The sequence below is a fragment of the Brassica napus genome, chromosome A4, assembly GCF_020379485.1.
Source record: "Brassica napus cultivar Da-Ae chromosome A4, Da-Ae, whole genome shotgun sequence".
Taxonomy (NCBI): domain Eukaryota; kingdom Viridiplantae; phylum Streptophyta; class Magnoliopsida; order Brassicales; family Brassicaceae; genus Brassica; species Brassica napus.
Genome location: NC_063437.1, coordinates 15,939,039 through 15,962,862, shown reverse-complemented (window position 1 = coordinate 15,962,862; position 23,824 = coordinate 15,939,039). Strand labels below are relative to the sequence as shown.

The 23,824-nt window shown below is 32.2% G+C and overlaps 2 protein-coding genes and 1 pseudogene across 2 annotated transcripts; 2 read left to right on the top strand and 1 right to left on the bottom strand.

Moving 5' to 3' along the window:
- Positions 1 to 6,317: 6,317 nt before the first annotated feature.
- LOC106446979 (omega-3 fatty acid desaturase, endoplasmic reticulum-like) lies at positions 6,318 to 9,325 on the top strand. Its single transcript, NM_001315993.1, is given in 11 exon segments — positions 6,318 to 6,621; positions 7,175 to 7,264; positions 7,794 to 7,860; positions 8,260 to 8,352; position 8,461; positions 8,464 to 8,472; positions 8,475 to 8,488; positions 8,491 to 8,646; positions 8,724 to 8,804; positions 8,892 to 9,029; positions 9,124 to 9,325. Coding segments are annotated over 11 exon segments (1,137 nt in total). The 5' UTR covers positions 6,318 to 6,331; the 3' UTR covers positions 9,322 to 9,325.
- A 1,588-nt stretch (positions 9,326 to 10,913) lies between these two features.
- LOC106446978 (ABC transporter G family member 31) lies at positions 10,914 to 17,264 on the bottom strand. Its single transcript, XM_013888816.3, has 20 exons — positions 16,796 to 17,264; positions 16,591 to 16,711; positions 16,417 to 16,505; positions 16,252 to 16,336; positions 15,954 to 16,116; positions 15,804 to 15,880; positions 15,572 to 15,716; positions 15,199 to 15,500; positions 14,687 to 14,968; positions 14,280 to 14,596; positions 14,049 to 14,209; positions 13,876 to 13,979; positions 13,628 to 13,784; positions 13,349 to 13,518; positions 12,943 to 13,275; positions 12,564 to 12,854; positions 12,403 to 12,486; positions 12,192 to 12,325; positions 11,461 to 12,115; positions 10,914 to 11,373 (listed from the first exon to the last, which is right to left on the bottom strand). The coding sequence occupies exons 1-20, from the start codon at positions 17,146 to 17,148 to the stop codon at positions 11,107 to 11,109; spliced, it is 4,290 nt and encodes a 1,429-aa protein (XP_013744270.2). The 5' UTR covers positions 17,149 to 17,264; the 3' UTR covers positions 10,914 to 11,106.
- A 1,281-nt stretch (positions 17,265 to 18,545) lies between these two features.
- On the top strand, positions 18,546 to 19,782 carry LOC125608217 (annotated as a pseudogene).
- The last annotated feature ends 4,042 nt before the right edge of the window (positions 19,783 to 23,824 follow it).

Below are 23,824 nucleotides of genomic sequence, written 5' to 3'. Positions count from 1 at the left end.
TTTTACTTATGTTTTGGTTATAAAATTGGTAAAAATCAGGTACTTTTAAACCGAAAAACCGATTGGGACCCGAATCCGAAAGTATATTGGGTTGTACCGGTTCTTTGAAGATTTACTAACTCCGACCCGAACCCGATAGAACCCAAACCGGTCCCGAACCGAACTTTCATATAATCCGAATGGGGCTGATTTTGATAAACCCGAAAAACCGAAACCCGATTGGATAAAACCGAAACCCGTTTGGGACTCCGAATGCTCAGGCCTAGCTTTTATGATAAAAGGATAACGTGTTTCGTCGGTCCACACGTGCACGTACGTCCCATCTTTTTCTTCTCCAAGCCGTCCAATTAGACATTATTATTGGTACAAACCTAACTTTTAATTATTTAAATGGTGTTAGTTTTTTCATCTAACTATCAAAGTAGCTTGAATGCCGCCTGGTATAGTATATCAGATACAAAGTGTTTTATATGGATAGTTTGGTAGTTGGTAATAAGTGGATTAATCCGTCTATTTTATATATTGTTTATGATTTTTTCTAACTACCGATGTGATAGTAATAGTATCTTTGAAAAAAAAACAATGTTTTGTTAGATATTAAACCGTGTCCATATGAGTGGTTTGAAGTTGAAAACACGTATAGATCGTGATCTTTAACCGTTCTTCTTCTTTATGGTTCTATGCTTTTTTCCTGACAAAAAAAACTATACATATAACGAATCTAAGAAATAGTTTATGTATAGATAGCTACGAGTTCGTCGACAAAAAAAAAAGATAGCTACGAGTTTTGCAATCTACGCACACATATCTTGTTGACTATAAGAACTTTGACCTTTCTGTAAGTCTTTCGTCATTGGAGATTAAACTCGCGTGCGGTGGGCCTTTCTTTAAACATCTCATGCTAAGATGTGATGCAATTTTTCAACCAATATTTATGTTCTTCCTATATTTTCCTACATGTAAATCCGGTTATACTCTACTCGCATTTAACACAATTAAACAAGCAACCTTTTTCATCAAGATTAACAACTGATGGACAAGTTGTCCTTTATTAATTACGTTGACTGGGTATATGAGTTAACGTGTTATTTTTTCAGTTTTGGTGACAATTAGTCCTCCCCATACGTACTAGATTCAAGAAACATAACATGTTTTGTGGCCATTTTCAGTTACATAATTTGTCACACAGCACAGGATTCTTATTTTGTCAACTCATCACTATCTAATCAATTTTCAACTATATATATAATTTCCGAATAATCTCTAAATTCCAACTTCAGTAATACAAGATTCATTCAAAGCTACTTATTTATACTGTAAAAATATTCAATCTCCGAGTTAGCATTTTTTTCGTCTGATACTAACCCCCCCCCCCCCCCCCCCCCCCCCCAACACGTTAAAAATATTTCGGTCTAATATACATTTAACCTCTTATCTGTTGACTGCCTATGCTATGTAAATTTAGAACGCAAAACCTACCGAAAGCATATTCCCACGGCCCCATTCTTCATATTATTTTTGGTAATTAGCGTAATTAAAAATGGGTTTTCTAAATAACATAATTCTCCAACTTGGGTAACATCGTGGGCATCTACGTAATGATTCCTTTCAACGTACACGAATGTTCATAAAATACGAATGGTTAATACAAAGAATATAAGATAGAGAAGCACGTAGAGACGTGTATGATAATTGATAAGCACATTTAGTCGTACTCGTAGTTAGAGAAATATATGAATCACATATTCACATACATATATCAGAACCGGGTCAAAAAAAGTTACAGGGTCTTTGTTTGAAAACACATTGTTGTCAAACAAAGAAAATTGGATCATATATAACTGTAACTAATATGTATATATACTCTGTCTTCTTCAAATAGTGCTCAAATTATGTAAGGACGATGAATTAATTAGCTCGATTAAAGCTGTATAACTTAGCCCTTCGGAACTCACGAGGATGTCCTCCACCATGTGCGTCTGCTAAATAACAAACACATACTTCTGTTTGCATTTTTGAGGTATATTCTCAATTTTTATTCTCATATCTCAGCTCAACACACACAAATATATAAATATATATAAAGTGGAAATGGTACGCAACAAATTAGTATATGTTTGTCGAATAGCTACAACTCTCACGTGCAGGCTTCATGTCTACGCCCACACTCATCATTTTGTACCTTTCCTTTTCCATGGCTCACCTAGATATATAGTTATAAAATTTTGAGTAATTAAAATATTTTCCATCCAACTTCGTAATTTACTTTAAAATGGCATTTCAAATAAAAAAGTATTTTTTATTTATTACTTTATTTTCACTCTAACAATGAATTACGATTTGAGTAAACTCAATTATATTGTGGAATTACTTCATTTTTTAGAGAAATATTTGAATTTTAAATTGTAGATTCTTTGAGATCGAGGAAACTATGTTTATTCAAAAAAAAAACTACAGTTAAATTTTTATTAATGAGTCTTTAATAAATTAATCATACATGTTATCCAACGTCATATATAATCTCATGTGGTAAACTGTTTTGATGATTGTGGAAGCACCATAGCCTATTAGTTAAGGTTTAAAGACTTATACAGTCAGGTTTGGAGTTCGAGTCCCACACTATGCAATTATTTGCAGATTACAGGAAATCCATGTTTCAAGTTCCGAATATAACGATTTATTAATGCAGACTACAGAAGAAAAACTTACAAGGAATCTTCAACATGGTGCAAGTAAATCTAGTCAGGAGTGGATATTCGTAGGACGGCTCAGATAATACAGTTAGAAGTAGATCCTCATAAGACATGTAGTATTGTCGGTTGTCGAATCGTCTATGTAATATTTTTCATAATTAATATCATAATAAATCAACATTATAAAAAAAAAATTGTTTTGATGACTGCTAGAAGAAATAGTGGTTACTAAAAACATGACCAAGATTATTCATTAAGGCCATCACATTTTTAATTATCAAACATCATCGAATCACATATGAGGAAAATTAAATGTTTGCGTTACAAAAAGAGATCTTCCTTCTTCAAAACTCTCACAGAAGCTGGATTACATCTTCCAGGGTGATTTGTTTAACACGGTTGCAGACTGTTCCGTTCGATAGAAAGCTTGTGGAGGAAGGAACTGGATGAACAACACATGATATTACGATTGGAAGAAGAAAGGTGTTCACGTTTTTATGGAGGAAGGAATTGGATGAACAATATTGATATTTGTTATTGGAAGAAGAAACGAGTTCACGTTTTTATGACAGTTTTGGAGATCTCACGTTTAAAGATAGAGTGCATATAATCTTCTCATATTTTGATTAAGTACACAGACGTCATATATTGTTTGGTCCCTGTCTCAAATCATGTTCAAATTCAGTGACAAAAACCATAATATAACGGAGGAAAACAATGTTTGTATTATAGTAATATTAATCGATTTCTCATATAAAATTGAATATTAAAAACTGATATAGGTAGAGTTAATAAAACAGTAAACCCACGGTTCACGTCCTCAGTCTTCACTACCCGATTCTTAAAGATGGGGAAATCATTCCAACAAAAAATTTGAATATATGCATTGAAGCTCAGTTGAAATGCGTATTTATAATTAATGCATATACACTAACATATAGCCTGAAATGTAGTTAATGGAGGCAAGTAGGTCAAATCTGTATACAATTGTAGCAATTAGTTGATGCTTAACTCGTAAAGACGTGTTGGGAAATTGATTTAAGAGAGAAAAAGAGGTAGAGGAAACGCCATCTTGCCTGCATTTCTAAAATATGATGTCTCATTGACTAACCACAAATGTCTTTTTTGATCAAGACACCATATTCAGCAGTCAAAGTTAGTTATATGTTAAAAAGTTAAACCGATCACTAATTTTATAAGTACTAACTAGATTTTGACCCGCGCTTCAAAAGCGCGGGTTATTTTGGATTATATATAAATTTTGGTAGGAATAATATTTTGTGATTATTGTACATTATTATATTACGAAGTGTATGATAGAAATATTTTTGGGTAATCATTTGAGTTTTCGGGTATGTTTTTGTGTAAGGTATTTTTCGGGTTTTCGAGTAATTTTCAATTTTTTGGGTATTTTAAATCTTTTTCGAGTCTTAAATATTCGAACTGATCCAGACCTATTATGTATTCAAATTACAGATATTTTATAGGTATTTGAATTATGGATATAAATCTATAAAAAAGACCAACCTAAACCCAAACAAAAGAATTACAAATACCTAATTAAGTCCAAATATCTAGAATCCGAAATGAACCGATCTGTACCAACCCGAAGATTCTATGGCCATGCTTATTGTATTTCTCATTATTATTTGTGTGCATTTGTAATAATTACATTTGTTAAACTGGTGAGAGCTGAGATTAATTTACGTATTTTGGCTAATTTAATAGTACAGATTTATAGGGTTTTTAATATAGTTCTTAAACCTATATTAAATAAAAATATTTTATAATAATTATTTTTTTATTTTCTATTACTATATATTTAAAATGATTACCAGAAGTTGAACCGATAAACCAAGTAATCTCAAGTCTCACCAATCGTCGACTAATAATTTTTGAAACTGGAACCACCTACATCCTTAAATTCACATGCCCAAAAGATTTATATGTTGACGTACAGATTTTACATGTTTTTATAGTTCAAATTATTATTATTTTTAATGTTAATGAGAAGATTTTATACTGAAGAAGCAAATTATAATATTTGTTACAAATGAAACTGATGAAATACGAAATTATTGCTCATCGCGGGAACATACACAAAATATCGTGATTGTGATTTAACCAGAATCATATGTTAGTCGAACGTGTTAATTTGCACGTATAGATTGTAGTACGAACACATGTTTCAGTTTATAAGGTAAATTTATTTGGTTAGCCATTTTCTTGTGGTATTTTAAAATAAATAAAAAGGCAAAAAGCGGTAAATATTTTATTTTTTGAAAAAAATAGTAAATATTACACTTGGTGAAAGGCATATAAACCAACCAAACATACGAAAATCTCAGGTTGATAAAAAATACATACAAAATCTCAAAATAATAAGGACAAATCTCAGCATAATAAAGAATAAATTATTTAGACTATGGTATAGTTAGAGAAAATAAAGGAAATATCAAAAAATAACAAATAGTTAATGAATAGGTCCAACAACTTTGCATAAGTAGATTTTTTAAAACTCCATCCCTTTTAATAGTATTGATAAACATAATTGGAATATTATACCATTTTTAAGCAATTCATTCAAACCCTACATCATGTTTTGATCTTGTTCTATTTTGGTGGTGTTATTTCCGGATCTAGTGAATTTGTTAAATCCAACTGATTCTCATATACATATGTTATACTCTCTCTGTTTCTAAATATAAGATATTCTATAGATAAAACACGTTTATTAAAAAAATATTTTTTATCTAAAATATATTATTAAAATTATAAATTAAAAATTATTCAACCAACTATAAAATATAACTACTATTAAATTTGATTGGTTAAAGTTAAAGTTACCTATACATTGTACTATTGTATAGACCGCCAATTTAATCAAGTCGTCTCAAATAAATAAACTGATGGAAGTCTGTTTCTTAAGTCAAATACATCACAGTGATGTGGCAACTATTTTCCCTCACATTAATACGTTTTTTTAAATCCATATAAATGTTGTCATATCTACTGTCTATATGATATCGATATAGATCGTTTTTTATGATTAATACATAATCGAGGAAATTTTAGCAAAAAACTATATATTGAAGACTAAAAAAATATTTTCGACTACATGTATTTTTCTTTTGCTAAATTGTAAAAATCATACAAGTGGTTTAAGTCCCAAAAAGGACTACCATTTCAGTGCATAAATATCCAGTAAAAGTACGAAACATTAACAATTCATTTGGTATAATCCTTATTTCTAAGGAAAATAATACAATTTGGTATAATCCTTATACTTAATAACGCAATTTTTAATCTTCTGGAAATTTTATAGCATTGCTTTTTTTTTGTAACACATTTCTCTAATAACTTAGTTTTCATCGAAATGAACGACGTAACAAAGATACATTGCGCACAGGTTACCGCAAAAATACACTTTTTATTCTTGAAAGAAATAAATAAGTTTCTTAAATTAAGAAAAATAGAAAACAGTTTGGTGTCTACACATCTTCTCCCTCTATATAAACAAACCACACATACCCCAACAAAGTGCATCAGACCCTTTCTTCACCACATTTCACTCAGAGCCCACACAGTTTTAGAGAGAGAGAGAAACATCCCTCAAAGCTCTCTCTCTTTCTCCGGCGATGGTTGTCGCTATGGACCAGCGTAGCAATCCGAACGGAGTTTCCATGGACGAAAGGTTTGATCCGAGCGCACAACCACCGTTCAAGATCGGAGATATAAGGGCGGCGATTCCTAAGCATTGTTGGGTAAAGAGTCCTTTGAGATCCATGAGCTACGTTGCCAGAGACATTTGCGCCGTCGTGGCTCTTGCCGTCGCCGCCGTGTATTTTGATAGCTGGTTCTTCTGGCCTCTTTATTGGGCTGCCCAAGGAACCCTTTTCTGGGCTATCTTCGTACTCGGCCACGACTGGTAATTTAATTTTTCTTTCAACTTCTTAATTTTGATATGTTTATATGTTTTTTTTCGTTTTTTGCATTGTCTTTGATTTCTTGACCGCACGTTCGATATGAGATTTTCACTGACTTCAAGATTTGATTCTCTTCAGGTTTACTTTTTTCAAATTTAATTATTATTCACCCAATTTGGCCTATTTTAAAAGCAAAAGGGGATCTAAGATTTTTAATTCTTTTGTTTTTTTTTGTTCTTTTTCATCAGTCGTAACACTCCTAACTAAACATCTTTTTCTTTCCTATAATTACTGTTGTTTCCGCATTTTATGGATCTACGTTTGAAATTTTCAATAAAACACATTTTATTGTTTTCTGTAACAATTTAATTACTGTTTATTGGTTCTTTTAATTATTGTGTGTTGTTCCAATCTATTTTTGAAATATAGTCATGTGACACGTCATATTCTATTTTGTTACCTTGTTGAAACGTTTGAATTGAGGAAAGTTCAGTTAACATTGTGCAATAAATGATAAATGTGTTTATGATGTAAAATTTCATTTGAATAATACAGTGGACATGGGAGCTTCTCAGACATTCCTCTTCTGAATACTGCGGTTGGTCATATTCTTCATTCCTTCATTCTCGTTCCATACCATGGTTGGTAAGTCATTTATTTTAACTTCTTTTTTCATGCAAATTTATTCTTGTTTTCGTATTTCTTACATTTTCCTTGTCATTCTTGGTGCATGTTAGCAAACAGTAATCTGATAACTGAAAATATATTAATTTTTCATAGTAAAATAATGCATGTGACTAAAAGCATCAAAATCTTTAGCATCGAAGAAAAAAGAACCAAACTTTTATTTAATGCTATGGGCCTATTTATGGTCCAATTAGCTATTATCATATGACATGTCCTTGAATAAATTAATGTATAAGTTTAATATAATATTTATATATATTTGTTTTAATGGCTTATTTTATTGTTAAATGGATACATCAGCTTGAAATATCTACGAACATGCATCATTTTCCTAGATACATTTGTTTGTTGCTCAAAAAATGAATAACGTAGTTAAACGAGTGAGATTCTTAGCATCTGCCTCGAAAACGATATGTTATTGACAATTCCAATTTCATTTTTATGAAAATAAAATAATAGTTTATTTTATAATTGGGGGTGGTTGCAGGAGAATAAGCCATCGGACACACCACCAGAACCATGGCCATGTTGAAAACGACGAGTCTTGGGTTCCGGTAATCCCCCTCTCATATTTTTTTTTTCTTTTTTTGAAACTCTTTCATTTTAATTTTCTTAGAATTCTATGTATTTATTTTAATCAATCCTTTTTCCAGTGTGAGGCTTGGACGACCACTTGTCAGATTTGTCGTTTAGCTGTAGTAAACAACTGATTTAAATTGTTTATGGTACTGTAGTTAACTTTAACAACGGGCCACTTATATTCGAGCCATTGGCATAAAATGATTCTTCTCGAAATTCGTTTACTTTTCTTAGTATTTTTCAGTTTTGTAGTTTACGTAGAACTAATAAAAAGAAAAAAACTTATAAACACACCACATGCAATGAATAAATTCGAATATATAACCATACTGTTAAATATTAATTAACATTTTAATCTTAATTTTGCATTCCAGTTGCCAGAAAAATTATACAAGAATTTGTCCCACAGTACACGGATGCTCAGATACACTGTCCCTCTCCCCATGCTCGCTTACCCTCTCTATCTGGTAAATCCTAATTCCTCATTTTTCTTCCTGATTATAATTACAATTTTGAATTTTTAGATTTTGAGTATTAACTAAATATAAATTAAATTTGTTTGGGGATGACTACAGTGGTACAGAAGTCCTGGTAAAGAAGGGTCACATTATAACCCATACAGTAGTTTATTTGCCCCAAGCGAGAGAAAGCTTATTGCAACTTCAACTACTTGCTGGTCGATCATGTTGGCCACTCTTGTTTATCTATCATTCCTCGTTGGTCCAGTCACAGTTCTAAAAGTCTATGGTGTTCCTTACATTGTAAGTTTCATATATTTCATTATTATATCATTGCTAATATAATTTGTTTTTGACATAAAGTTTTGGAAAAATTTCAGATCTTTGTAATGTGGTTGGACGCTGTCACGTACTTGCATCATCATGGTCACGATGATAAGTTGCCTTGGTACAGAGGCAAGGTAAGTAGATCAACATTAATTTATAAGAAGCAACAATGATTAGTATTTGATTAATCTAAATTATTGATGTTTTGTGTACAATAATAGGAATGGAGTTATTTACGTGGAGGATTAACAACTATTGATAGAGATTACGGGATCTTCAACAACATTCATCACGATATTGGAACTCACGTGATCCATCATCTTTTCCCACAAATCCCTCACTATCACTTGGTTGATGCCGTGAGTGATCTCGCTCTCTCTCTAGTTTCATTTGATTAAAATTAAAGGGTGATTAATTACTAAATTAGTGATCTTAATTAATGATATGCGACAGACGAAATCAGCTAAACATGTGTTGGGAAGATACTACAGAGAACCAAAGACGTCAGGAGCAATACCGATCCACTTGGTGGAAAGTTTGGTGGCAAGTATTAAGAAAGATCATTACGTCAGTGACACTGGTGATATTGTCTTCTACGAGACAGATCCAGATCTCTACGTTTATGCTTCTGACAAATCCAAAATCAACTAACCTTTCTTCCTAGCTCTATTTAGGAATAAAACAGTCCTTTGGTTTTTACTTATTTCTGGTTGTTTTTAAGTTAAATGTACTCGTGAAACTTTTTTTAATTAAATGTATTTACATTACAAATCAAGTTTTTGTTCGTTTTCTTTATGTTTTTAGTTACAATAAATAAAGGTCTTAAAAACTTTTTGTTGGTGGGGACAAAAGAAAAAGTTCGACTGAGAGAGTCGACAAAATGCACGCCGTTTTTGGGTCCCAGCACAACAATAATGTCACGGAGTTGTCGCTTTTTTAAGTGATGGACAATACTTTACGGCCCAAATATATATAAGCCTTTCTGATGCGCATGACTGTGATATATCTAAAAAAAATATATTTTTTTTTTTGCACAATCTAAAAATATATCTAAAAAGATTTTGAAGTTCTTTTTAGTTTCTTTTTTTTAATTACAAATTGACCCTTTAGTATGTATCATTTGACCAAATAATAATAAAGATATTACTATTAGTGTTGCTCGTAAAACTGTTCCTACATAATTTTAGAAAATTTTCATTCGTCCTATGTTGGATTTTAATAGAGATTTTGGTTCTTTCAATACAGTATTTTCAAATTTGTATTCCTAGTTTTATTTGATGCAAGAGAGAAAACGAGTGTCAGACTCCAAATCATAATCGTACTCTTATAGGTTGGTCGCTCAATACAACAAAATGATAAAATAAATTAAAAATAAAATAAGAGTAACAGCTCTGACATTTGTATATTCAAAACCTCCACAAGAGATATTAACAAAGTGGAAACACCAAGACAGCATATTCTATTCTCAAATGAGGCTACCACTTAGAGCATCTCCAATGGGACACAAAAATTTACTCTATATTTCACTTTAAAATAGAGTAACTCTATTATAGAGTTGAATTTGCTCCAATGGTTTATTCTATAATAGAGTTACTCTATAATAGAGTAAAATATAGAGTATTGTTGCTTTTTTACTCCAAATATAGAGTAAAAAAACAAAAATACTCTATATTTCACTCTATAATAGAGTTACTCTATTATAGAGTGAACTATTGAAGCAAATTCAACTCTATAATAGAGTTACTCTATTTTAGAGTGAAATATAGAGTAAATTTTTGTGTCCCATTGGAGATGCTAGGGCTCTTGAGGCTACCATTTGCAAAGACATCACTTTACACTCATTGCTATTCATAGACACTCTGTTAGCTGTGTTAAGTCTCCTTGAGCCGGTAGTTCAAAAAAAAAAGTCTCCTTGGCCAAAAAAAACAACGACGTCCCTCTAAAGGAGACCCAACAAATCAAGGTTGTTTGTTCTAAGAGCAGAGATAAACAAAGAAAGCAAGGCATAATAAACATAGTATTATTAGGGAGACTCATGTAAGAATCATAGAGTAACATATCTACATTCCTTTATTATAAAATTGTGTATCTAGGTTTAGCATATCGGTTAAACTTGTATATAAACAATTTCGTGTGGAGTAAGTAAGATGACAGAGATTCTTTTTAGCCGTTTCTCATATAGTATTTGAGACAAGGCTTTTAACAACTAAACAAAAAATTACAAAAGCAAAGAAATTTCTAAACAGAGAAAAACAGTTTCTTTATATATATATTTAGGTTTATTTTACGTCAATGTCAACAAAACTAACTCTAAATCAGTGGTAAAATAGAAAAGAAAGCTAACTAAAATGTGAGAAAGAGCCAAAAACATGAAAAGTTTGTCACGTGAGTGATGCTAACATAAGAAAGAGTCAAAATATCCTTTGTTCTTGTCTTCTATCTTCTCTGGAAATTGAGGAATTTGACTGAAAGTGCGAATCCAGAGAAGAAGAGAGCGCAAAATCCGACAAGAACTGCAGCCGATACACCTATCATATCTGGCTTAAACCCAAAGTACTGTTCAATAAACTGCTTGACCGTGCCATGGAACATTGGCTCCTTGATGATGCTCTCCACGTCACCAAGCTGTGAGAGGATCACTCCTTGAAGTGTCCACGCCACTGGACATATGTAATAGAACCATATCCACCACACTGGAATCAACTGAAACAACAACAACATTATACACAACTGATCACTCATATCTCCATCTTAACTACATTTTCACTTGATAGAGTGGAATATACTTACAGGTTTTTGGACGAGGAAACCAGATAGGAGATTCCATAGAGAGTAAAACGCAGAGGAGATCACAGCAGCTAAGTGCTGATTCGGGGTGAGACCAACCGCCATCATGCCGTAGAAGGTGAAGTAGGTGAAAGTGAGGAACATGAACACCAAGTAGAGAACAAACTTACTCAACGTTCTTTCAAAACCAATGGTGAAGTATGTGATGACGCCATAGAGAATGGTTTGGGTGAGAATGTAAGGTATCTCCACAAGCCCTTGAGCTGCTGCATATGGGATTGGACCATACATTCCCGCCGCTTTCTCTCTATAGAAAACCGTCCTTTCGATCGAGACGATCGGTTGTACTGATGAAGCATTACTAACACCAAGAAACAAGCAAGCCGAGTAAAGTGCTCCCATTATAGTGACCAAATCTTGTGTGGAAGTTCTCTTGGAACCAATGTCCCAGAAGACCGTGCCGAGTATAATGGCAGCGACTGTTGTGAAGATCAGTCTCACAAGATTGTATTCTGGACTTCTCCAGTAGACGAGGTTCTGTTTCCAGAGGCAGAGTAGAAACTGAGAGAGTTGGTTTTGTGAGTATATTGAGTCGAACTTTATTGGCTCTGAGCCTTCTGGTGGAACACTGAGTTGCTTGATGTTTGCCTCCACTTCTCTGTAATTGGTTAAAGATCAGTTTATTATAATAATTTTTAAAAGAGATTGAAAAATGTAGGTAATGTGATAGTTACCTAAACTGTTCAGATTTTTTGTATAAATCTGCAAAATCCATGCTAAATTTCTCCTCCAGAGCAAGCGTGGTTACTTCAAGCATCCAAGTTGCTGGGTTGTAGCCACTTGAGATTCCAGGAACTCCATTAATACCCTGTAGAAAGTTTAGGGTTTGAAATAATAGTTTTCTTGGGTGACAAGCAACTATGTAGAGAAGGCCAAGACACTTACCTGAAAGTAGTCTACCATAACCTGAGAGTGTTCACCTAATTTCCCGCCATATATAACCTGTCCTCCTCGTTTCATTAGAAGCAGCTGTAAGCAAAAAGAACACACGTTAAGATCACCGGTTGATAACATTTCTTGCGTTCCAAGAAAACTTAGGGCAAAACCTCGTCAAAAGCCTCAAAAATGTCAATGCTGGGTTGATGAATGGTGCAAACCACTGTTCTACCAGTGTCAACAGTGTTCCTAACCGTTCTCATCACAATTGCAGCTGCTCTTGCATCAAGTCCAGATGTTGGTTCATCCATGAAAATTATCGATGGATTTGCAACTAACTCAACAGCAATTGTTAGACGTTTCCTCTGTTCTGTAGACAGTCCGGTTGTACCAGGTAAACCTACTAATGCATATCTCAGACTATCAAGCTCCACTAGTCTCATAACTTCTTCCACAAATTCCTAACAAAACTCAAAAACATATCATTAGTATTCAAATATCAATTAACTTGGGATACAAACAACTATGTAAAGTCTCATTCATGCTTACCTTTTTCTTTTCTTTGCTGATCTCTTTAGGAAGACGAAGCCTAGCAGAGAACCAAAGGGACTCTTCAACTGTGACTTGTGGAGAATGTATATCGTTTTGCTCAACATATCCAGAGATTCTTGCAAATGTTTGTTGTTCTTTTTGGTAACCAGAGATTCTGATATCTCCCTCCGTATATCCACCGGTTTTTCGACCCGCAAGAACATCCATCAATGTAGTTTTTCCAGCACCACTTGATCCAACCAAAGCTGTAAGAACGCCAGGGGAGAAGACTCCACTCACGTTTGATAACAGTTGTAGTCTTGTCTCTGGTACACCTTGAGAACGCATTTCCTGACATTTCAAAAATATAATTATGTAACCAAATAGTATAAGAGCTGATATATACAACGGAAGTGAATTAAACCTTTAGCATGTCAACATAATAGTTAACGTTGTGGAAAGTCATTGTTAATGGTTTGAACGGAAGAATCATTCCTTTCTTCTCACTTCTTCCTTGTCTTGGATTTGATACTGAAGCAGTTTGGGTTTCTTCATTCAGATCTTCTAAAACAACTGCTCGAGCCTTTTTTAGAGCTGCAAGAGTAAGAACAAAAAATACAAAGCTTCACAATATTGCTACAGTGATATATAATATATATAAGAATGGATCATTAGATAATAGTAATATTATAAAGACTCTCACGGTTAAGGTAAGCCAAGGCGAGAGTGACAATGTTGTTGAAGAGAAGTGCATAACAAATGAGTACACCAACTCCAATCCAATACCAGTTGTCATTTGTTGGGAAACTTCGTAGCTTGAGAAAGTTGAATCCAATTGTAGTATTCGATATAGCTGATGGCTGCTTGATGTGCAAGAAAAAGTCTATTGTTAAGCATTTGTATATACTCTTAAGTATTATATTAACTTAGATATGAGATTATTGAGCACACCTGCATCCACCTCGTGGCTGTGAATTCATTGACCGCAATGGCACGTTGCCCATAGGATAAAGGTGATATCCAAAAACCCCAAGTCCACCAGGGTTTAATATCATCTGTCAAAGTATGCTAGGGTTTTAGTATAACAAGTTTATTATGTATGAAGTAAAGTAGTAATAACTAACCTTTTGGAATAACGAATCCACCAAGCAAGAACACTGCCAAGATTGATGCAGATCCGAATGTATTTGCAATGACCATGTCCCTTGCTACAGAAGCCAGCATACGAAACAAACCTAGAGCCATTTGATGCACCGAGAAGAGGAGTAACATGTATCGGAAAAACCTAAAAGAACAAAGAGAAGTTTTTATTTTCAGACAAATTCGAAAGAAGGATGTCTAGAGAAATGACCAACCTGCCTGCTGAGGGAGCAAGTCCCACACTGTAGTATACTACACAAGTCCAAACAACAGCTTCAAGGATAGAGTAAGGCACACGCAAGATCCAGCTAGCAATAGACCAGGACCAAGCTGGATGAAACGAGTTATCCCTTTGCTTGTAGAAAACTGGGAGACGCGATATCATGAGAGGCAGTTCAGAGAAACCATTGAACATCATGTGTACTAGGCCAAAGAAAAGGCAAGACAGATACTCGTTTCCATATGCTTCGTTTGTTGGGTGTAATCTAGTTCTCAAAAACACCGTGGCGGTGACAAATCCCACAAATGCAACCTTCATACAAGATGTTCCATGTCAGAAACATAGAAGTTATGCAACAAATAGATGTAATGAAAATCAAAATACGTAGAGTTATTATAATACCTGACATGTCCTAAACGTGTAAAGAAACCTGTGACGGTTGATCAATAGTATCTCTCGTTCGAAGCAAACTTTAAGGTTCTCCCATCCTGATATGGCAAACTGTGTTCGGCACAAAGCTGAAGGATCCGCAGATGACTTATTAAATGGTGTTGCAAGCTTGGAATCTGCAGCATGCCCGTAATTCGAGTTGCGGAACGCAGCTGCTATGTCCGAGACAGGAATGAATTGATAAGGCTTAGAAGGATCTGCCCAGTACTGAGCTTGATCCTTTTTGGACGTCACCTGCATGCATAACAACATTATAATACTAATAGATTTTTGGACTACCATGTAACAATATAACCAGGGCCTTGGCCTCCAAAGTTTTAGGAAGTTTTTTACATAGTATAGGTTCTCAAATTAAAAAAAAAATATTTCTTTTTTATTAAAATTTTTTAAAAATGTTTATAATTTCCAAAATCTCAGATCTTGTCATGAATATAACCAAAGAAAAGGGTTAGGATGTATGATACCTCTTGGAGAAAATCTGCAACACCTTTACGTGGTGGGAGACGGAATCCTAGAGACTCGAAAAATCCCACCACATCTTGTCGAGGACCTTGATACACCATGTAACCTTCTGATAGAAGAATCAAGTCGTCAAAGAGATCAAATGTTTCCGGTGCAGGCTGAAGAAGTGCCATGAGAACGGTTCCGTCCATTAGATGGACAAAGTTTCTGACACATTTCACAATCTGGAAAGTTGTTGAGCTATCAAGACCAGTAGATATTTCATCCATGAACAACGTCTTTCTTGGCCCAACAGTCATCTCCCCTGCATCAAGGTTTATAAGTTAGACTAATGGATAAGTGAGAATAGATAAGTTTAAAGACAGTGAAAGAGACCTGTTGTTACTCTTTTCCTTTGACCTCCTGAAACACCTCTCATCATATCATTACCAACCATTGTATCTGAACATACATCAAGACCAAGCACTCTAAGCACATAATCCGTGGAAACGCTATGCTTACTACCACTGACAGAAGCAGCCTATAAGAAATTTGAAGAAAGTGTTGGTGATTATGGCTTATAAATTATAAACTAATCAAAGGGAGTTAGGAGGTATATGATGCTAACCTTCATGAAAGCATCAATTTCAGAAGAAGGATGTATACCCCTCTCTTTCTCTAATCGGGTTAGATCTTTCATGTAACCTATAATGTAAACAAGAAACACTTGAGGACACTTCGATTTAAGAAGTTAATATAGTAAAGTGTAAATACTAACCTGCAAATCCTTCGCTTGCACCCTGACATCTCGCAGCAAAATCAAGTGTCTCACGAACAGTGAGTTCAGCAATGTGATTATCTGTTTGACTAATATATGCTGAAGTCCTTTTAACATGGAACTCATCAAGATTCTCTCCATTGTAAGTGATGTTACCCGTTTTCTGTAAAAATAAAAATAAATTTATAACAAATAAAAAGATAAATCTCAAGATACATGTGAAAACTAACAAAAGAGATATCAAACATGTGATATATATATGAGCATATTAGATAATTTCACGGGTTAATTAACTAACCTTCAAACTTTTATCAAGCTTCCCTGCGAGAGCAAGAAGTAAAGTCGACTTCCCCGAACCGGGTGGTCCTAGTAGCAAAGTCATCCTTCAAGAACAGCAAAATATATAAACTGTTAGTGTTTGTGTTACATAGTTATAATAATCAAAACATTGTATTTCATTCACCTTCCTGGTTTGATAATCCCACTGATATCTTTCAAGATTGTTAGCTTGTGTTTTCTAGTCTTCATTATCCTCAAGCTGCTTAAGAGACGCTGCAACAACACAAACAAAGAGATACAATATTAGAAACAAAAGGTTACGTGTGGAACAAGATAGTCAAAAAAAGAGGAGACAAACCTCAATGAAATCACGAGATACGTTAACCAAAGTAGGTAAAGCTCTTGTACCAGCTTGAACATCAGCTTCAACATTCAAATGCTCAAACCGGACTTCAATCTTGGGAACTTCCATTCCAACTCTACAAATAAAACAACACCAAGATTATATCAAAGATCCATCGAATATCAATAATCAAAACAAACCTATAAAAATAGAAACAAACCTATCGAGACGTTCTTTAATGGCGGAGAGGAGCTTGTAATTATCCTGATCGCTAGTGGCGAGTGCCTGACGAACAACCATCTCACGATCAGACCGATCAAGCTTCCTAACGTCAATGGTCTGCACGACGTTCCCGTCTGCGTAGCCAGAAGTCTGCGCCTGCGACGTTTGCGACCGACGCAGAACCGATAGATGGCTCCCTTGTCTCTGCGACGGTAACCTTCCTACGGCTGCCCATCTCAGATCTTCTTCGTCTTGCTCGACAGTCTCGGCGTTCGACGGCCGCGCGAACGATTGTCTACCGGTCTCAACGTCGATGTCGAAATACTCACTCCCGTTCCACGCAGCCGCCATGGCTCTTTTCTCCGATCTGAGAGAGAGAGAGAGAGGTTTGTTTCTCTCCTTAAAAAACGTCTGTGTGATTTATTTTCTTGAGTGATTCAGTTAGATAAATATGTGTAAGCTGAATATAAAGCGTCCATGATCCCCGGGGCAACATTATTTGAAGGCTAACTAAATGACAATATTACCCTTACTTTTGAAACTGTTTTGTGTTCGTAGAGGGTTTATACGGTACTTAAAACCCTGTCCAGCTTTGTTTGTCCTGTTCTCACTCTGTATAGAGACACGTGTTTATACGTTTTTTCTTCTAGAAGTTCTTTTTGTGTGTACTTTGTTTTTGGAACGTAAATGAGATTTTTATTCGTTTTCTGGTAATTAAAGCATGCAATGAATATGTGTTATTATGTTTTTGGTTTTGGAATTGCTTCGTCTAGGGAAATTAATACTGAGGAAAAGATCTCAAAGGCGGTGAAAATACTTTCCATTAATGGGTTTTAACTGTTATTTTACCAAAAAAATTAAACGGTGGAAATTTAAACCAAAAACTTTAATATAATAAATTAAAATTCGATATATATATATTACTTTAATTTAAATTATTATCTTAAAATTTATTTATATTTCAAAAGTTTTTCTAATTAGCAAAACTTTGAAAAATATATACGGCCATTGCGGATATAGCATAAGTTAAAAAAAAAAAGCAACACATAAGGGAAAATGTGTATTTACATCTAACTGGGCACTGGGCATTTAACATACATATTTAAGTATGAAATTGAGTATTTGGAATACATATTTATGTAGTTAATAAATATAAATATCTAAAACATAAATATTTGTTTCAAATACTCAATTTCATGTTATACAAATAACTTATTACTAATTATAAACCAAAATTTTCAAAATAAACAAACATTATACAAATAATTTATTACTAGTTATATCAAATTAATATATCTTATATTCTAAGTATAATATTCTAATTTTACTATTTTATAGCTATATATTATAAAATGATCATTTTTATTTTATTTAGTCGCTACTTTATAACTAAACAATTATAAACACATGATAAACTTATTTATTTTCAACTATGCAGAACCATACAAATTTACCGCCTCACTTTTGCAAACTCAATTTTACTCCCATCCTCACTGCAATTAACCCAATTATTATGCCCCGAAACCTATCAACTTTTGTAAAACTTTTTTTAAAAGAAATCACATTTTTTAAAAATAAATATTACACAATTAGAAATACCACGTCAAACGCTGCGTTTCGCTCTCTCGTCGTCGGTTCCTTTCTAATTGTAAGTTCACCTACCTTCGTTCGTTTGCTCCTTTCTTCGATTGTTCTGAACTTGTGACCTTTAATCGACAAGTTTCTGGTTCGATCTTAAACCTTAATATATGTCTCCCCAACGAGATTCAATAAGCAGTCTCCCAGATGAGGTTCTTGGCAAAGTCCTGTCCTTGCTTCCGACAAATCAAGCAGCTTCCACATTGGTTCTGTCCAAAAGGTGGAGGAATCTGCTTTCCCTCGTAGACAGCCTCGATCTGAGCGACGACGCAACTGCAACTGGTGATCCACGTGGCTTCCCTGACTTCGTCGACAAAACACTAGCTCTCCTAACCAACTCTTCAATCATCAAAAGATTCTCTTTGCGCTGTGAGCACACTCACGACGCTTCTCGAGTGGACAACTGGATCCGCACTGTCCTGGAACGAAGAAGCTTCTCGGAGCTTCACTTAGAAAGCGAGTACATCCACGTTATAGAAACAAAGTCCTTGACTTGTCTCCTACGTCTCTTGAGGTTAGTTTTGTTATCTTTCCTTCTGCTAGTTGTGTCAATCTGAAGTGCAAAGTCTTAGTGTTATTAGTTATTGCATTTTTTTTTTTGGTTTGTGATAAATAATAGTAATAAATCTCCAGGTGTTTCACCTATACTGTAAATCAATGCCGGTCTTTCACAAGCTCCTTACTCTGTCTTTTGAGAGTGACAAAGAAAAAGGATGGCAAGTGGTGCCACTTCTTCTCAACAACTCTCCAAACCTAGAAACTCTTGTCATCAAGGTAGGAGGTACCAGTTTCGTTTTGATACATAGACACACACACAATTCGTTTGATTGTTGTTGTTACATGAATTTTGCTTTTCAGGGTCTTGTGCACCGAGTTACAGATAGATGCGGGGACGCCTGTGTGTGCGTCGCTAGGAAGAATAAGGAGGAGGAAGTATGTTGTTTATCGACATTTCAAGTGAAGGTGCTAAAGGTTTCAGGGTATAGAGGAACTCGTAGAGAGCTGAATCAGAGAAGCATTTCTTGGGAAATTTGAAATGTCTTGAAACTGTCAAGGTTGATGTTGAAGTTGAGAGTCACCGAGAAGACAAAAATGTTAACAAGAACTACCAGAGAATCACCAATGCTCTTACTAAGCTTCCCAGAGCTTCATCAAATCCATTTCTTTTGATCTACCCTCTTTGTAACTAAGTCATTAGCATGCTTAATGATTATTTAGAAGATAAAGTCTAGTTTTTCTACTGGGATATAATCAAAATCTTATGCTTGCTATTTATTTGAGGAGAGCTTTACAGATATTGGTAGCCTGGTAGGCATGAATATAATAAAATGGCTCACTTTACTCAAAGGTGTTAGTGTAATGTGAGTTGGGAATGTGTGAACGAATCGTGATCTTCTTCTGTTTTTCATCTATCAACAAAAATTATTGTTATCCAAATTACTAAACCACAACTCCAAATCTACAATATTTTTAAGTAAAAATGAAAACTTTCCTAAAATAGAATTTTTGAGAATTATATTTAAAAAATACAACAATTGATCAAAAAATCTAAAAGAATACTCATCTATCAACAAAAATTCTTGTTATCCTAATTTCTAAACCACAACCCCAAATCTACAATATTTCTATGAAAAAATGAAAACTTTCCTAAAATAGAATTTTTGAGAATTATATTTAAAAAATACAGCTTATTGATCAAAAAATATAAGAAAAATACTCATCTATCAACAAAAATTCTTGTTATCCTAATTTCTAAACCACAACCCCAAATCTACAATATTTCTATGAAAAAATGAAAACTTTCCTAAAATAGAATTTTTCAGAATTATATTTTAAAAATACAACTATTGATCAAAAAATCTAAAAGAATACTCACCTATCAACAAAAATTATTATTATCCTAATTTCTAAACCACAACCCCAAATCTACAATATTTCTATATAAAAATGAAAACTTTCCTAAAATAGAATTTTTGAGAATTATTTTTTAAAAATGTAACTTATTGATCAAAAAATTAAAAAAATACTCATCTATCAACAAAAATTATTGTTATCCTAATTTCTAAATCACAACCCCAAATCTACAATATTTCTATATAAAAATGAGAACTTTCCTAAAATAGAATTTTTGAGAATTATTTTTTTAAAAATGCAACTTATTGATCAAAAAATTAAAAAAAAATACTCATCTATCAACAAAAATTATTGTTATCCTAATTTCTAAACCACAACCCAAAATCTACAATATTTCTATAAAAAATGAAAACTTTCCTAAAATAGAATTTTTGAGAATTATTTTTTAAAAATACAACTTATTGATCAAATAATTAAAAAAATACTCATCTTTCAACAAAAATTCTTGTTATCCTAATTACTAAACCACGACCCTAAATCTACAATATTTCTATGAAGAAATAAAAACTTTCCTAAAATAGAATTTTTGAGAATAATATTTTAAAAATACAACTATTGATCAAAAAATCTAAAGAATACTCATCTCTCAACAAAAATTCTTGTTATCCTAATTTCTAAACCACAACCCCAAATCTACAATATTTCTATAAAAAAATGAGAACTTTCCTAAAATAGAATTTTTGAGAATTATATTTAAAAAATACAACTATTGATCAAAAAATCTAAAAGAATACTCACCTATCAACAAAAATTATTATTATCCTAATTTCTAAATCACAACCCCAAATCTACAATATTTCTATGAAAAAATGAAAACTTTCCTAAAATAGAATATTTGAGAATTATATTTAAAAAATACAACTATTGATCAAAAAATCTAAAAGAATACTCACCTATCAACAAAAATTATTGTTATCCTAATTTCTAAATCACAACCCCAAATCTACAATATTTCTATAAAAAATGAGAACTTTCCTAAAATAGAATTTTTGAAAATTATTTTTAAAAAATACAACTATTGATAAAAAAAATCTAAAAGAATACTCATCTATCAACAAAAATTCTTGTTATGCTAATTTCTAAATCACAACCCCAAATCTACAATATTTCTATAAAAAAATGAAAACTTTCCTAAAATAGAAATTTTCAGAATTTATCTAAAATATACAATCTATTGATAAAAAAATCTAAAAAAATACTCATCTATCAAAAATTTTTTTTGTTATCCTAATTTCTAAACCACGAACCTAAATCTACAATATTTCTATGAAAAAATTAAAACTTTCCTAAAATAGAATTTTTGAGAATTATATTTAAAAAATACAACTATAGATAAAAAAATCTAAAAGAATACTCATCTATCAACAAAAAATTCTTATTATCCTAATTTCTAAACCCCAACCCCAAATCTACAATATTTCTATGAAAAAATGAAAACTTTCCTAAAATAGAATTTTTGAGAATTATATTTAAAAAATACAACTATTGATCAAAAAATCTAAAAGAATACTCACCTATCAACAAAAATTATTATTATCCTAATTTCTAAATCACAACCCCAAATCTACAATATTTCAATAAAAAATGAAAACTTTCCTAAAATAGAATTTTTGAGAATTATTTTTTAATAATGTAACTTATTGATCAAAAAATTAAAAAAAATACTCATCTATCAACAAAAATTCTTGTTATCCTAATTTCTAAACCACAACCCCAAATCTACAATATTTCTATGAAAAATGAAAACTTTCCTAAAATAGAATTTTTGAGAATTATATTTTAAAAAATACAACTATTGATCAAAAAATCTAAAAGAATACTCATCTATCAACAAAAGTTCTTGTTATCCTAATTTCTAAATCACAACCCCAAATATACAATATTTCTATGAAAAAATGAAAACTTTCCTAAAATAGAATTTTTGGGAATTATATTTAAAAAATACAACTATTGATCAAAAAATCTAAAAAAATACTCATCTATCAACAAAAATTCTGGTTATCCTAATTTCTAAACCACAACCCCAAATCTACAATATTTCTATAAAAAATGAAAACTTTCCTAAAATAGAATTTTTGAGAATTATATTATAAAAATACAACTATTGATCAAAAAATCTAAAGAATACTCATCTATCAACAAAAATTCTTGTTATCCAAATTACTAAACCACAACTCCAAATCTACAATATTTTTAAGTAAAAATGAAAACTTTCCTAAAATAGAATTTTTGAGAATTATTTTAAAAAAATACAACTTATTGATCAAATAATTAAAAAAAATACTCATCTATCAACAGAAATTCTTGTTATCCTAATTTCTAAACCACAACCCCAAATCTACAATATTTCTATGAAAAAATGAAAACTTTCCTAAAATAGAATTTTTGGGAATTATATTTAAAAAATACAACTATTGATCAAAAAATCTAAAAGAATACTCATCTATCAACAAAAATTCTTGTTATCCTAATTTCTAAACCACAACTCCAAATCTACAATATTTTTAAGTAAAAATGAAAACTTTCCTAAAATAGAATTTTTGAGAATTATTTTTAAAAAATACAACTTATTGATCAAATCATTTAAAAAATACTTATCTATCAACAAAAGTTCTTGTTATCCTAATTTCTAAACCACAACCCCAAATCTACAATATTTCTATGAAAAAATGAAAACTTTTCGAAAATAGAATTTTTGGGAATTATATTTAAAAAATACAACTATTGATTAAAAAATCTAAAAGAATACTCATCTATCAACAAAAATTCTTGTTATCCTAATTACTAAACCACAACTCCAAATCTACAATATTTTTAAGTAAAAATGAAAACTTTCCTAAAATAGAATTTTTGAGAATTATTTTTAAAAAATACAACTTATTGATCAAATAATTAAAAAAAATACTCATCTAGCAACAAAAATTCTTGTTATCCTAATTACAAAACCACAACCCCAAATCTACAATATTTCTATGTAAAAATGAATACTTTCCTAAAATAGAATTTTTGAGAATTATATTTAAAAAATACAACAATTGATCAAAAAATCTAAAAGAATACTCATTTATCAATAAAAATTCTTGTTATCCTAATATCTAAACCACAACCCCAGATCTACAATATTTCTATGAATAAATGAAAACTTTCCTTAAATAGAATTTTTGAGAATTTTTTTTTTTTTAACGACAAACTATTTTATTGATATCAAAATGGGTTCAAATGTTTACATGAAACATAAGAGATAAACAACACATTTTTAAGAAGATTTTGAAATTGGAAAAGTAATAACACGTTGCTATCTAACTCATCCGTAGAATAGGCTGATACGCTAACTTTATCCATCTTCGTTCTCGGTCTTAAATGATCTTGTTGGCTGTCATGCATTGTGACCAAAAGCCTCTTTTCTTTTCGAAGATCATTGGATTGGATCCATCTGTTACATCTCAATCCGTCCCATACACTCCCGCTGCAGGAG

Excerpts from the sequence above, each read along its gene's own strand:
- LOC106446978 (XM_013888816.3), bottom strand. The coding sequence starts at position 17,148 with ATGGCGGCTGCGTGGAACGGGAGTGAGTATTTCGACATCGACGTTGAG. Across the intron at positions 12,855-12,942 it reads TCAGCAAAGAAAAGAAAAAG|GAATTTGTGGAAGAAGTTAT; the intron begins GTAAGCATGAAT and ends GAGTTTTGTTAG. Across the intron at positions 12,326-12,402 it reads TTATGGTAGACTACTTTCAG|GGTATTAATGGAGTTCCTGG; the intron begins GTAAGTGTCTTG and ends AACTTTCTACAG.